Genomic DNA, 15,358 nt, shown 5'->3' with positions numbered 1-15,358 from the left:
ACGTGCGACCGACGGCGGCAGCCATTTTGTGACTCCCGGCAGCCATTTTGTGAGTCCGACTCAACCGAGGACTCTGACTACCCGCAACTAGGAGCGATCACGCTTGATCAATCTCGGCCGAAGCACCTACGGAACTCAATGATGCAGGTTCAAATCAACTGTCGCGACACCCCCTGCCTATTTGACTCCGGGAGCACGGAGAGCTTTATTCACCCAGACACGGCAAGACCTTGCTCCTTGTGCACCCATCCCGCCTCCCAAACTATCGACCTCGCTTCGGGGTCCCATTCGGTCCAAATCATAGGGTATTGTGTCGCGAACCTCGCTACTCAAGGCACCGAATACACCCGTTTTAAACTTTACATCCTCCCTCACCTCTGCGCCCCCCTGCTGCTCGGTCTGGACTTTCAGTGCAGCCACTGAAGCCTGATACTGAAGTTCGGCGGACCCCTGCCCCCGTTCACGGTGTGTAGCCTGGCAACACTCAAAGTTGCACCACCCCCCCTCTTCATGAACCTCACTCCCGACTCTAAGCCCGTCGCCACCAGGAGTCGGCGGTACAGTACCCAAGACATGACTTTCATCAAGTCAGAGGTTCAGCGGCTACTAAAAGAAAGGGTCATAGAAGCTAGCAACAGCCTTTGGAGGGTATCAGTATTGGTAGTCCACTCCGAGGAAAAGCAACGAATGGTGGTTGACTATAGTCAGACCATAAACCGCTTTACGCAACTCGATGCGTACCCACTTCCCCGCATAGCAGAAATGGTGAATCAAATCACCCAGTATCGGGTATTCTCCACGGTTGATCTAAAATCTGCCTATCATCAACTCCCTATCCGCCCAGAGGACTGCCCCTACACGGCCTTCAAAGCAGCCGGTCGGCTCTTTCACTTCCTCAGGGTCTCTTTAGGCATCACAAACGGAGTGTCCATTTTCCAAAGGGCGATGGATCAAATGATGGACCAGTACGGCTTATGGGCTACATACCCGTACTTGGACAACATTACTTCTTCGGCCACATGACCAGCAGGACAACGACGCAAACCTGAGGAAGTTCCTCCAGACCGCCCCGGGCCCTCAATCTGACATACAACAAAGAGAAATGCGTGTTCCACACAACCCGACTAGCCATCCTCGGCTACGTCGTGGAAAACAGGGTCCTAGGCCCAGACCCCGACCGCATGCGCCCCCTTAAGGAACTTCCCCTCCCCCGTAGCCTCATGGGTCCCCAGATATGCGGACAGAGCCCGACCACTCATTAAAACCACGGTTTTCCCCTTACGGCTGAGGCCCAGTCAGCCTTCAGCCGTATCAAGGCCGATATCATCAAGGCCACCATGCACGTGGTGGACGAAACCATTCCCTTCCAGGTAGAAAGCGACACATCAGACGTCGCCCTGGCTGCTACCCTCAACCAGGCGGGCAGACTAGTAGCGTTCTTCTCCCGAACCCTCACCGCCTCGGAAATTCGGCACTCTGCAGTCGAGAAGGAGGCACAAGCCATAGTGCAGGCCATGCGGCACTGGAGGCAATACCTAGCCGGTAGGAGGTTCGCCCTCGTTACCGACCAATGGTCGATCGCCTTTATGTTTGATAATGCACAACGGGGCAAAATAAAGAATGATAAAATTCTGAGGTGGAGGATAGAGCTCTCCACCTGTATGTAATATATTACATATTGTCCGGAGTAGCTCAACGAGTCCCCAGATGCCCTGTCCCGCGGCATGTGTGCCAACGTGCAAAAAGACCGCCTGAGAGCCATCCACGATGACCTCTGCCAACCGGGGGTCACCCGGCTTGCCCATTTCATCAAGTCCCGCAACTTACCTTACTCCACCGAGGAGGTCAAGGCCATGACCAAGGCATGCCAGATTTGCGCGGAGTGCAAACCGCACTTCTACCGACCAGACAGGGCTCGCCTGGTAAAGGTGTCTGGGCCCTTTGAGCGACTAAGCATGGACTTCAAAGGGCCCCTCCCGTCCACCAACCGCAACATTTATTTCCTCACTGTTATCGATGAATTCTCCCGCTTCCCCTTCGCTGTTCCTTGCCCCGATATGACCTCAGCCTCCGTAATCAAGGCACTGCACAGCAGACATCCGGTGGCGGCGATGATGTAGGAAGCCACACATTTGGGAGCTCCTGATTCAAACTGACTTTTCGGCTCTTTTTAGAGCCCAAACGGAATTTTTTCGACGTCTCCCGGTGGGAGAAGGTGTGCTGATCGACTTTCTCCGCATTTCATAACTCGAACTTGGAGTGGACAGGGGGAAAAAACGGCAGCAGCTCCCCAGAAAAAACGGGGGAAGGATTCCAAGATGGCGGCCGGCAGAGCACCAGAGGAGTGGAAGCAGTGGGCCCAGGAGCAGCAAGTTGCTCTCCTGCGCTGTTTTGCAGATTTCAAGGCTGAGGTGCTGAGCTCTCTGCAGGAAACGAATAAAAAGCTCTCAGAGATTCAGACGACCCAGGGTGCTGCCATCCAGGCGTTGCAGGCGCAGGCCACTGAATGAGAGGAGGAGGCCGTGGTCCTCGTGAGTAAGGTGGAGGGGCACGAGGCACTCCACAAGAAGTGGCAAGACCGCTTTGAGGAGCTTGATCACCGCATGAGGCTGAAAAATCTGAGAATCTTTGGCCTTGTGGAAGGGCTGGAGGGGTCGGATCTGACAACCTACGTGGCCACAATGCTGAACTCGCTAGTGGGGCAGGATCTTTCCATCTGCCCCTGGAGCTGGAGGGAGCCCACAGGGTACTGGCCAGGAGGCCTAAGGAGAACGAACCCCCGCGTGCAGTGCTGGTGAGGTTCCCACCGGTTCAGTGATCGGGAGAGTGTGCTGCGCTGGGCCAAGAAGGTGAAGAGCAGCAATTGGGAGAATGGGGTAGTACGGATCTACCAGGATTGGAGTGCGGAGGTGGCTAAGCGGCGGTCTGGGTTTAATCGGACGAAAGAGGTGCTCTATAAGAAGAAGATAAAGTTTGGAATGTTGCAGCCTGCGCGCCTGTGGGTAACTTATTTGGACCGGCATTATTATTTTGATTCCCCGGAGGAGGCGTGGGCCTTCGTGCGGACGGAGAAACTGGACTCGAACTAGGGGTTTGGGGTTGCGGGGTCGGTTGTAATGCTTTATTGTTGGTTTCTGCTGTTGCTGTGTTCTCTTTTTCTGTACTTTTGTAATTTTGATATGGTTATTTATTGGGGTGTTGTTCTGTTTTTGTTAGGGGGCATTGTTTGCGTTTTGTATCTTGCGGGGAGGGTTGGGGGGGTTTGTTGTATTCTATATTGGGTTGGGGTATGGAGTGGGGCTGGTATTTGGGAGCTGCGTCAGAAGGGTGTGGTGGGGCAGTGCGAAAGCACGGGCTTTCCTCTGGTTTCCCGCGTTGCGGGGCTGGGGGGTGGAGACGATGATGGGGGGGGGGGCCTTAACTGGTTCTTCCCCGCACTGAAGCGGTGCCTGGAGGAGGGACAGGATGGGGGATTATCCACTTTGGGAGGGGTCGGGTTTTTGGCGGGAGTTTTCGGGGTCAGCAGACGTTAGCTGACCCACGGAAGTACGATGGAGGACGGTTCGCGGCTAGGAGGGTTCCTAGCCTGGGGGGGGGGAGGGAGGAGGGGAAAGGGGAATACCGGGTTGCTACTGGCAGGTTCAGGAAGGAGCTGGTGTGGGCCGGGGGGACAGAGGTGAGGTGTTGTCGCTGTGGGGACTGGGTCGGGCGGGGGGTGCTGGCCTGGGGCGGGCAGTCGACGGGCTATGGCTAGTCGACGGGGGAGGGGGGCGGGACGCCCTCTGATTCGGTTGGTCACCTGGAATGCGAGAGGATTGAATGGGCCGGTGAAGCGGTCGAGGGTACTTGCTCATCTGAGGGGGCTAAAGGCAGATGTGGCAATGCTTCAGGAGACCCACCTGAAGGTGGCGGACCAGGTCCGTCTGAGGAAGGGATGGGTGGGGCAGGTTTTCCACTCTGGGTTGGATGTGAAGAACCGGGGAGTGGCAATTCTATTGGGGAAAAATGTGTCGTTTGAGGCATCTGAGGTGGTGGCGGATAAGTGGGGTAGGTATATTATGGTTAGGGGCAGGCTACAGGGAAAGAAGGTGGTACTTGCTAGTGTGTATGCCCCAAATTGGGACGATGCGGGCTTTATGAGGCGTATGCTGGGACGGGTCCCGGATCTAGAGGCGGGAGGTCTGATTATGGGGGGACTTCAATACGGTGTTGGATCCTTCACTGGATCGGTCCAGTTCAAGGACAGGTAGGAGGTACTGAGAGGGTTTATGGACCAGGTGGGAGGGGTGGATCCATGGAGGTTTGTGAGGCCGAGGGCACGGGAGTACTCTTTCTTCTCCCACGTACATAGGGTTTATTCTCGGATAGACTTCTTCGTGGTGAGTAGGGGACTGATTCCGAGAGTGGAGGAGGCCGAATATTCGGCCATTGCAATCTCCGACCATGCTCCGCATTGGATGGAGTTGGAGATGGGGGAGATGCGGAACCAGCGCCCGTTGTGGAGGTTGGATGTGGGGTTGTTGGCGGAGGAGGAGGTGTGTAGGAGGGTCCGGGAAAGTATTGAGGGGTACGTCGAGGTGAATGATACGGGGGAGGTCCAGGTGGGGATGGTCTGGGAAGCCCTGAAGGCATTGATTCGTGGGGAGCTGATATCCATCCGGGCACACAGGGAGAGGAGTGAGAGGGATAGACTGGTGGGGAAGATGCTGGAGGTAGATAGGAGGTACGCGGAGGCACCAGAGGAGGGACTGTTGGGGGAGAGGCGCAGCCTACAGGCTAAATTTGATTTGCTGACCACTAGAAAGGCGGAGGCACAGTGGAGGAAGGCACAAGGGGCAGTGTATGAACATGGTGAAAAGGCGAGTAGGATGCTGGCTCATCAGCTCCGCAAGCAGGATGCGGCTAAGGAAATTGCTGGAGTGAGAGACAAGAGTGGGAATGTGGTGCGGTAGGGGGTAGAGGTGAATGAGGTCTTCAAGGACTTTTACGGGAAACTGTACTGGTCGTAGCCAACGGTGGAGAGGAGGGGAATGGAGAGGTTTCTCGATGGGCTTATCTTTCCCGAAGGTGCAGGAGGGGCAGGTGGAGTGGCTGGGGGCGCCGATTGAGCTGGAGGAGCTAGTTAAGGGGATCGGGCAGATGCAGTCAGGGAAGGCGCAGGGGCCGGATAGGGGCCGGATGGGTTCCCGGTGGAATTTTATAAAAAGTTTGTGGACCTAGTGGGCCCCTTGCTGGTGCGGACACTTAATGAAGCGTGGGAAGGGGGGACTTTGCCCCCGACGATGTCGCGGGCGCTGATTTTGTTAATCTTAAAGAGGGACAAGGACCCCCAGCAGTGTGGTTCGTACAGGCCCATCTCTTTCCTTAATGTGGATGCCAAGGTGCTGGCAAAAATCCTGACCACCAGGATAGAGGACTGTGTGCCAGGGGTTGTACACGAGGATCAGACAGGTATTGTGAAGGGAAGGCAGCTGAACACGAATGTGCGGAGATTGTTGAATGTCATCATGATGCCGGCGACTGAGGGGGAGGCTGAGATAGTGGTGGCGCTGGATGCGGAGAAGGCCTTCGATAGAGTGGAGTGGGGGTACTTATGGAAGGTGTTGGGGAGGTTTGGATTTGGTGAAGGGTTTATTAGATGGGTGAGGCTGCTATATGAGGCCCCGATGGCGTGTGTGGCCACGAATGGGAGGAGATCGGAATACTTCCGGCTTTACCGAGGGACCAGGCAGGGTTGCCCCCTGTCCCCCTTGTTGTTTGCATTGGCAATCAAGCCGTTGGCGATGGCGTTGAGGGATTCTGGGAGGTGGAGAGGTTTGGTGCGAGGGGGGAAGGAACGTAGGGTGTCGTTGTATGCCGATGACCTGTTACTGTATGTGGCGGACCTGGTGGGAGGGATGCCGGGGGTGATGGAGCTGCTAGCTGAGTTTGGGACCTTTTCAGGCTATAAACTAAATCTAGGCAAGAGTGAGGTGTTTGTGGTGCACCCTGGAGACCAGGAGGAAGGAATTGGTAGGCTCCCGCTTAGGAGGGCAGGGAGAGTTTTAGGTACCTGGGGTTGCAGGTGGCCAGGGACTGGGGGACTCGTCACAAGCATAATTTCACCAGGCTTGTGGATCAGATGGAGGAGGAGTTCAAGAGGTGGGACATGCTGCCATTGTCGTTGGCGGGGAGGGTGCAGTCCGTCAAAATGACGGTGCTTCCGAGGTTCTTGTTCCTCTTTCAGTGCCTGCCCATCTTCATCCCCAGGGCCTTCTTTAGGAGGGTGACTAGCAGTATTTTGAGCTTTGTGTGGGCACATGGGACTCCGAGAGTGAAGAGGGTTTTCCTGGAGCGAGGGAGGGATAGAGGCGGGCTGGCGCTGCCCAACCTTTTGGGGTACTATTGGGCGGCCAATGTGTCAATGGTGCGTAAATGGGTGATGGAGGGGGGGGGGGGGGGGGGGGGGGGGGGGGGGGCGGCGTGGAAAAGAATGGAGATGGCGTCATGTAGAGGTACGAGCCTGGGTGCCTTGGCAACGGCGCCGTTGCCACTCTCTCCTAAGAGGTATACCACGAACTCAGTGGTGGCGGCGACCCTAAGAATCTGAGGACAGTGGAGACGGCATAGGGGGGAAACAGGGGGCTCGATGGAGGCTCCATTAGGTGGAAATCATCGGTTCATCCCGGGGAACACTGATGGGGGATTTAGGGGGTGGCAAAGGGTGGGCATCAGTAAATTGAAAGACCTGTTTATTGGCGGGAGGTTTGCGGGCCTGGGGGAACTGGAAGATAAATTTGGGCTCCCCCAAGGGAACATGTTCAAGGGGGGGTGTTCCTTATTGTAGTTTCTATTTTTTTTCTATGGTTATGTAACTTAACATTGTGTTAATTTAAGTTGTTGTTAATATGTTGTGTTGTTCATTGAGGAGGGGCAAATGTTTATGATTGCTATTATTATTGTTGTTGTTGGTATTTTATTATGGTTCGATGTTGTTGTATAAATACAAAATTTTTCAATAAAAATTATTTTTTTTAAAAAGGCACTGAACAGCATCTGTTTGGTTTCCCCGGTTATATCCACAGCGACCGGGGTACATCGTTCATGAGCGATGAGCTGCGTCGATATCTGCTCAACAAGGACATCGCCTCGAGCAGAACGACCAGCTATAACCTGCGGGGAAGCGGGCAGGTGGAGAGGGAGAACACAACAGTTTGGAAAGCTGTCCTTCTAGCCCTACGGTCAAGAAGTCTCCCAATCGCCCCCTGGCAGGAGTTCCTCCCGATGCCCTACATTCCATTAGGTCGCTCCTCTGTACGGCCACGAACGAGACCCCTCACAACCGTTTGTTTGTCTTCCCCAGGAAGTCCACCACTGGGGTCTAGCTTCCACATTGGCTGACGACTCCGGGACCAGTTCTACTCCGGAGACACGTGAGGAGCCACAAGACATAAAGCTAGTCAAGAGGGTCCAATTGCTACATGCAAACCCTCAATACGCCTAGGTCGAGCATCCCGACGGCAGGCAGGACACCGTTTCCCTGCGAGACCTGGCACCCGCTGGCTCCCCCTTCGATGCCCCCTCCTTCTACCTACGATTCCCTCTCCGCACCGGCTGTCGACTCCGACAACGCCCCCCCCCCCCCCCCCCCCATTGCGCCCCCCCAGCCAGCGCCGGCACCAATCACCCTAGTCACCCCGGATAGCCCCCCCCCACTCCAACGCGGGCAAACGCTCAGACAACCGTGTTCCCGGATATACCCCCACCGAGGACGGCCATATCCACGGCACCACCACCGGAGCTGAGAAGGTCAACACGGACAATCAGACCACCCAAAAGACTGAACATGTAATTCTACTTCACCCCCGACAGACTATGCATTTTTTTTAAAAAACAGGTGGTGAATGTGATGAATGATAACTGTATAACTGTACCTTTAATGCGATGGCCCCTTTAAGACCGGGTTTGGAACCCTGGGGGACTCCGCGTCCGGCTCCGCCCTCAGGGAATTGTATATAAGGTTACGTTCAGTGGGCATCATGCTGTGAGCACACTTCTCGGCAGCTGTCTGGTTCTCTGGTAATTAAAGCCTTTGAATTACCAATCTTCTCTCCTGAGTCGTAATTGAGGGTATCTCAATAAGTAACTTATAACTCTGTCGGCATAAATGCTGACCGACTTTCTGTGAGTGAATCAGTACTGACCAGCTCTCTGTGAGTGAGTCAGTACTGACCAGCTTTCTCTGAGTGAGTCAGTACTGACCAGCTGTCTGTGAGTGTGTCAGTACTGACTGTCTTTCTGTGAGTGAGTCAGTACTGACCAGGTCTCTGTGAGTGAGTCAGTACTGACCAGCTCTCTGTGAGTGAGTCAGTACTGACCAGCTCTCTGTCAGTGAGTCAGTACTGACCAGCTCTCTGTCAGTGAGTCAATACTGACCAGCTTTCTGTGAGTGAGTCAGTACTGACCAGCTTTCTGTGAGTGAGTCAGTACTGACTGTCTTTCTGTGAGTGAGTCAGCACTGATTGTCTTTCTGTGAGTGAGTCAGTACTGACCAGGTCTCTGTGAGTGAGTCAGTACTGACCAGCTCTCCGTGAGTGAGTCAGTACTGACCAGCTTTCTGTGAGTGAGTCAGTACTGACTGTCTTTCTGTGAGTGAGTCAGTACTGATTGTCTTTCTGTGAGTGAGTCAGTACTGACCAGGTCTCTGTGAGTGAGTCAGTACTGACCAGCTCTCTGTGAGTGAGTTAGTACTGACCAGCTTTCTGTGAGTGAGTCAGTACTGACCAGCTTTCTGTGAGTGAGTCAGTACTGACCAGCTTTCTGTGAGTGAGTCAGTACTGACCAGCTTTCTGTGAGTGAGTCAGTACTGACTGTCTTTCTGTCAGTGATCAATACTGACCAGCTTTCTGTGAGTGAGTCAGTACTGACCAGCTTTCTGTGAGTGAGTCAGTACTGACTGTCTTTCTGTGAGTGAGTCAGTACTGACTGTCTTTCTATGAGTGAGTCAGTACTGACCAGCTTTCTGTGAGTGAGTCAGTACTGACTGTCTTTCTGTGAGTGAGTCAGTACTGACTGTCTTTCTATGAGTGAGTCAGTACTGACCAGCTTTCTGTGAGTGAGTCAGTACTGACCAGCTTTCTGTGAGTGAGTCAGTACTGACTGTCTTTCTGTGAGTGAGTCAGCACTGATTGTCTTTCTGTGAGTGAGTCAGTACTGACCAGGTCTCTGTGAGTGAGTCAGTACTGACCAGCTCTCTGTGAGTGAGTCAGTACTGACCAGCTTTCTGTGAGTGAGTCAGTACTGACCAGCTTTCTGTGAGTGAGTCAGTACTGACTGTCTTTCTGTCAGTGATCAATACTGACCAGCTTTCTGTGAGTGAGTCAGTACTGACCAGCTTTCTGTGAGTGAGTCAGTACTGACTGTCTTTCTATGAGTGAGTCAGTACTGACCAGCTTTCTGTGAGTGAGTCAGTACTGACCAGCTTTCTGTGAGTGAGTCAGTACTGACCAGCTCTCTGTGAGTGAGTCAGTACTGACTGTCATTCTATGAGTGAGTCAGTACTGACCAGCTTTCTGTGAGTGAGTCAGTACTGACTGTCTTTCTATGAGTGAGTCAGTACTGACCAGCTTTCTGTGAGTGAGTCAGTACTGACTGTCTTTCTGTGAGTGAGTCAGTACTGACTGTCTTTCTATGAGTGAGTCAGTACTGACCAGCTTTCTGTGAGTGAGTCAGTACTGACTGTCTTTCTGTGAGTGAGTCAGTACTGACTGTCTTTCTATGAGTGAGTCAGTACTGACCAGCTTTCTGTGAGTGAGTCAGTACTGACCAGCTTTCTGTGAGTGAGTCAGTACTGACTGTCTTTCTGTGAGTGAGTCAGCACTGATTGTCTTTCTGTGAGTGAGTCAGTACTGACCAGGTCTCTGAGTGAGTCAGTACTGACCAGCTCTCTGTGAGTGAGTCAGTACTGACCAGCTTTCTGTGAGTGAGTCAGTACTGACCAGCTTTCTGTGAGTGAGTCAGTACTGACTGTCTTTCTGTCAGTGATCAATACTGACCAGCTTTCTGTGAGTGAGTCAGTACTGACCAGCTTTCTGTGAGTGAGTCAGTACTGACTGTCTTTCTATGAGTGAGTCAGTACTGACCAGCTTTCTGTGAGTGAGTCAGTACTGACCAGCTTTCTGTGAGTGAGTCAGTACTGACCAGCTCTCTGTGAGTGAGTCAGTACTGACTGTCATTCTATGAGTGAGTCAGTACTGACCAGCTTTCTGTGAGTGAGTCAGTACTGACTGTCTTTCTATGAGTGAGTCAGTACTGACCAGCTTTCTGTGAGTGAGTCAGTACTGACTGTCTTTCTATGAGTGAGTCAGTACTGACCAGCTTTCTGTGAGTGAGTCAGTACTGACTGTCTTTCTATGAGTGAGTCAGTACTGACCAGCTCTCTGAGAGTAAGTCAGTACTGACCAGCTCTCTGTGAGTGAGTCAGTACTGACCAGCTTTCTGTGAGTGAGTCAGTACTGACTGTCTTTCTGTGAGTGAGTCAGTACTGACTGTCTTTCTATGAGTGAGTCAGTACTGACCAGCTTTCTGTGAGTGAGTCAGTACTGACTGTCTGTGTATGAGTGAGTCAGTACTGACTGTCTTTCTGTGAGTGTGTCAGTACTGACCGGCAAGCAGGCATTAAATAACATTCACTCAATGTGGTTAGATCGGGGTGGGGAACCTGTCAACAGAGATTGCGGGAAATCCCAGCAAAACCTGCCAGAAATGACACTTAGAAAATTTTCTCCCATATCACACATCTTTTGTTTCTTTGAAACTGAAATCTTGTAGCTTTCTTCTCAAAGAACATTGCAGCACAGGAACAGACCCTTTGGTCTACCAAGCCTGTGCCGATCCAGATTCCTTATTTGGACCTACTACTTATTGTGCAAACGATCTGAATCCCTCCATTCCCCACCCATTCATGTGTCTATCACGATTTATCTTTAAGGTTGCAACCGTGTGTGCCTCCACTGGCAACACGTTCCAGGCACCCACCACCCTCTGCATGAAAAACTTGCACTGCACATCTCCCTAAATTTTCTCCCACTCACCTCGAGCCTGTGTCCCACCTTGGGAAATAGCTTCTGACTATTCATCCTGTTATTATGGGCCAGGGTCTAGAGAACCCCAAAGTGTATCATGGAGTTCACCTGACCCACAACTTTTAATAGATTGTGGTATGGGGAGTACACGGCCCACTCTACAGGTGTGGTACAGCAGAAATGGAAAAGTATTTTTTAAAGCAAAACAATGTTTATTCTGTGAACTCAAGTTAAGCTTTTTGAAACATACAGTGAACATCTTAGCAACCATTAATTCAAATACAACCCCCAAAGACTATAACACTGAGTAATCCTTTAAGCTTTCCTTTTAACACCCATAAGACTTAAAAACGAAACCTTTAACAGAAGCACATCAGGTTAAAGTCACTACTGAGAACATTTATAATTCTGAATTCACCAAATGATCAAGAGATAGTGTTTTCATGGCAGAGAGAACAGCAATACACCTGCTTTGTCTGGCTTCAGCTCCAATTCTGAAAAACGAAACCAAAAAAACACAGACACACCCAAGCTTTTCTCAAAGTGAAACTAAAAAGCAGAGCCAGAGCTCAGCTCCACCCACACTCTGACATCACTGCAGTAACATAAGCAGCCAAACATTTCTTCAAGTGACATTCTCATGACACTGTCTATACCTCTTGTAATTTTGTAGACCCCAATCATGTCTGACCTCAGCCTCCATCTTTCTAACGTAAAGAATCCAACATCTCCTCATAGCTAAGACCTTCCAGACCAGGCTGCATCATGGTAAACCTTCTTTGCACTCTCTCCAAAGCATCCACGTTCTTCTGGTAGTGTGGCAACCAGAACTGCACGCAATATTCCAAATGTGGCCGAACTAAGGTTTTATGCTCCTGGTCGGTCATTGGGATTTCAATCTTTGGTTACTTTAAACAAAATGTTCTGTGACTATGTAGAATGTCTAGTACATAAAGAGATCATATAATATCATAATTGACCACTAGATGGAGGTGGGAACAGACCGATAAAAAGGACTGACTCTCAGGCTTCTGGGAGAGAATGTAGGAGAGAGCAGAGTACAGTTTAAGGCACAGTGCATGAGACAAGTATTAGTGTAGTATAGATTGTAGTTAATAGAATAATGCTTGCTGTAGGAGTAAGTGGTCGAGCCGTAATAAATGTTAGCTTTGTTATTGAACTTAGCTTGTGTGATTTTTATGAACACTACGACATCCATCCTGAGTATAAGAAACACAAAGAACATGTTCCTGCTCTTTAACTGCCATGTAACATATAGCATGGGTTAAACTACAGTGCTTTATATGGTCACTCTTTCAGAATTTAATGCTAAGTGGAATTAGAACCTGTAAATTTGAAGCCTTTTGAATGTATTTGTAAACTGTTGTGTATTTTGTTTTCAGAAATTGTGTGCCCTGATCGTCATGTTTTTAGTTACAATGCCAGAGCATGCGATCGCACATGCGTATCCCTATCTGACCGAGACTTTGAATGCACTGCAATTGATGTCCCACTTGATGGTTGTATCTGTCCAACACACACATATCTTGATGTTCATGGTAACTGTGTTGAAGCATCAAAATGCCAATGCAGGCTCAACAATGGTGACTATATAGATCCAGGCAAATCGACAATCATTAACTATGAGACTTGGTGAGTAAGATGGTAGATATTGAGCCATCGGCAAGAAAAGAAGTAAACATCTAAAATATATCATGAGGTTTTACAACATCTTTGGGTTGGTGATAATGATGCCAAAGTTTTGCACTGTTATATGACACTGCTGTCTTCTGTTTAAATGGAGATCTTTGCCATTAATTTTAAGTCAGTGACACATGAGTGTCACATTAAGAATATGTCTACAAATATCACAAGCTCTAACCTGTTATTTTGCAAAGCATGGACACTATATATGGAGGGGGGGGATTGTACATAGAGCATGGGCACTCCATATGGTGTGTGGGCACTTTACCTGGAATGCAGGTATGTTATGTAGCACAGGAATTTTACATTGTTTATAATTAATTTACGGGATGTGGGCGTTGCTGGTTAGGCCAGCATTTATTGCCCATCCCTAGTTGCCCTTCACAAGGTGCTGGTGAGCTTGCCTTCTTGAACCGCTGCATTTCTTGAGGTGTAGGTACACCCACTGTGCTGTTAGGGAGGGGGGTTCCAGGATGTTTCCTCAGCGACAGTGAAGAAATGGCGATATATTTCCAAGTCAGGTTGCTGAGTGACTTGGAGGGGAACCTCCAGGTGGTGGGGTTCCCAGGTGTCTGTTGCTCTTGTCCTTCCAGGTGGTAGTTATCGTTGGTTTGGTAAATGTTGTCAAAGGAACCTTGATGAGTTCCTGCAGTGCTTCTGATAGATGGTACACATGGTTGCCACTGTTCGTCGGTGGTGGAGGGTTTGAACCTAGAACATGGCGAACAGACACTTCACATTGAACATAAATACTTTACATGGAGTATGGATACTTCACATTGAGCACAGATACGTCTCATAGAGCACAGACATTTCACATGCAGCATAGTCAACTCATATAGAACATGGGCAACCATGTGGCGCCTAGACAATTCAGATTCTGTGCAAACTTTTCAAATGGAACATAGGCAATCAATGTGGAGTCTGGGCAATTCACGTGGAGCCTTGACAATTCACATGGAACATAGGCAATTCACATGGTGCCTGGAGAATCAATGCGGAGCCTGCAAAATCCACATGGGGCATGGACAATTCACATGGTGTACAACAATCCACATGGAGCAATGGACAATTCACATGGTGCGCAGCAATCCACATGGGGCATGGACATTTCACATAGTGTTCAACAATCCACATAGGGCATGGACAATTCACATGGCATGCAGCAACCCACGTGGGACATGGACAATTTACATGGTGTGCAGCAATCCACATGGGCATAGATAATTCACATATTGTGCAGCAATCCACACGTGGCATGGACAATTAACTTGGTGTGCAGCAATCCACATGGAATATGGACAATTCACAAAGTGTGCAACAATCCACATGGAGCACGGACAATTCACATAGTGTGCAGCAATCCACGTGGGATATAGACAATTCACATGTTGTGCAGCAATCCACATGGTGTGCAGCAATCCACATAGAGCACGGACAATTCACATAGTGTGCAGTAATCCACGTGGGACATAGACAATTCACATGTTGTGCAGCAATCCACATGTTGTGCAGCAATCCACATGTGGCATGGACAATTCACATGCTGTGCAGCAATCCACGTGTGGCATGGACAATGAACATGGTGTGTAGCAATCCACATGGAATATGGACAATTCACAGTGTGCGACAATCCACGTGGACAATGGACAATTCACATATGCAGCAATCCATGTGGGGCATGGACAATTCACAAAGTGTGCAGCAACCCACATGGGCAATGAACTACTCACATTGTGTACAGCAAGCAACATGGGGCATGAACAATTCACATTCTGAACTGGCAATCCACATGGAATGTATGCACTATACTGACAATGGAATGTAGAAAAGAGGTACTGGCAATGGAATATAGATGTATTAAACATTGGCAGAACCAAACAACAAGTGAAAGTTTGCAAGTCTGAATTCTGCTAAGTGAGATGCAGTTGATGCAATTATTACCTCAATGTCATGTCGTTCTTCCCTGTCTTTTCCACAGGTACTGTAGGCATGGGAAACTGAAATGCGCAGGCCAGCCTCCAGTCTTCAAAGGTCCAATAAAATTCCCTTTCTTTTTAAAGATAACATATTTAAATATTTTTGTCTGAAAAGACAATTTAATGTATGTTTTCAGATGCATCATTTTGTAGTCCTGCTTACTGTGTTCTGCTTGACACTTGAAATTAAAACCATCCCACATTGCTGGTTACGGAAAATAACATATTTGATTCTTTCCAGGAATGTGCATGCCTCCTAAAGTTTACTTTAGCTGTGCACATGGGCCACAGGGTCAGTATGGAACAACTTGTGCAGCAACGTGCCAGATGATAGCCACTGAAATCTCATGCGTGAGTAGGAAACATAGCAAGCTCTCCTTTCTCAGAATTGTGCATCTAAATTATTTAAGAATTGAATTCCCTATTCTTCAATTCACCCAAAGATACCAGCTAAGTGCATGTCTGGCTGTATATGTCCTGAGGGGATGGTTTTGGATTATGATGCTATGTGTGTCTACCCTGAGGACTGTCCATGCAAATTCAGTGACCAGACATACAAAAAGGACAGAAGATGATGAAAGACTGTGAGGAATGGTAAGGAGTTTAAACATT

At 49.8% G+C, this 15,358-nt stretch overlaps 1 protein-coding gene across 1 annotated transcript in view; it reads left to right on the top strand.

Moving 5' to 3' along the window:
- The window catches only part of LOC119971581 (mucin-6-like), a 246,839-nt gene that overhangs the window by 209,180 nt on the left and 22,301 nt on the right, over positions 1-15,358 (top strand). Inside the window, exons 19-22 of the mRNA XM_038807348.1 lie at positions 12,467-12,716; positions 14,749-14,801; positions 14,988-15,097; positions 15,190-15,340. Of these exons, the coding sequence (XP_038663276.1) occupies positions 12,467-12,716; positions 14,749-14,801; positions 14,988-15,097; positions 15,190-15,321 (545 nt within the window). The 3' untranslated portion in view covers positions 15,322-15,340. The remainder of the gene's footprint in view (positions 1-12,466; positions 12,717-14,748; positions 14,802-14,987; positions 15,098-15,189; positions 15,341-15,358) is intronic.

This window comes from Scyliorhinus canicula, chromosome 9 (assembly GCF_902713615.1).
Source record: "Scyliorhinus canicula chromosome 9, sScyCan1.1, whole genome shotgun sequence".
In the NCBI taxonomy this organism is placed as follows: Eukaryota; Metazoa; Chordata; class Chondrichthyes; order Carcharhiniformes; family Scyliorhinidae; genus Scyliorhinus; species Scyliorhinus canicula.
This window is presented reverse-complemented; position numbering and strand designations above follow the sequence as displayed.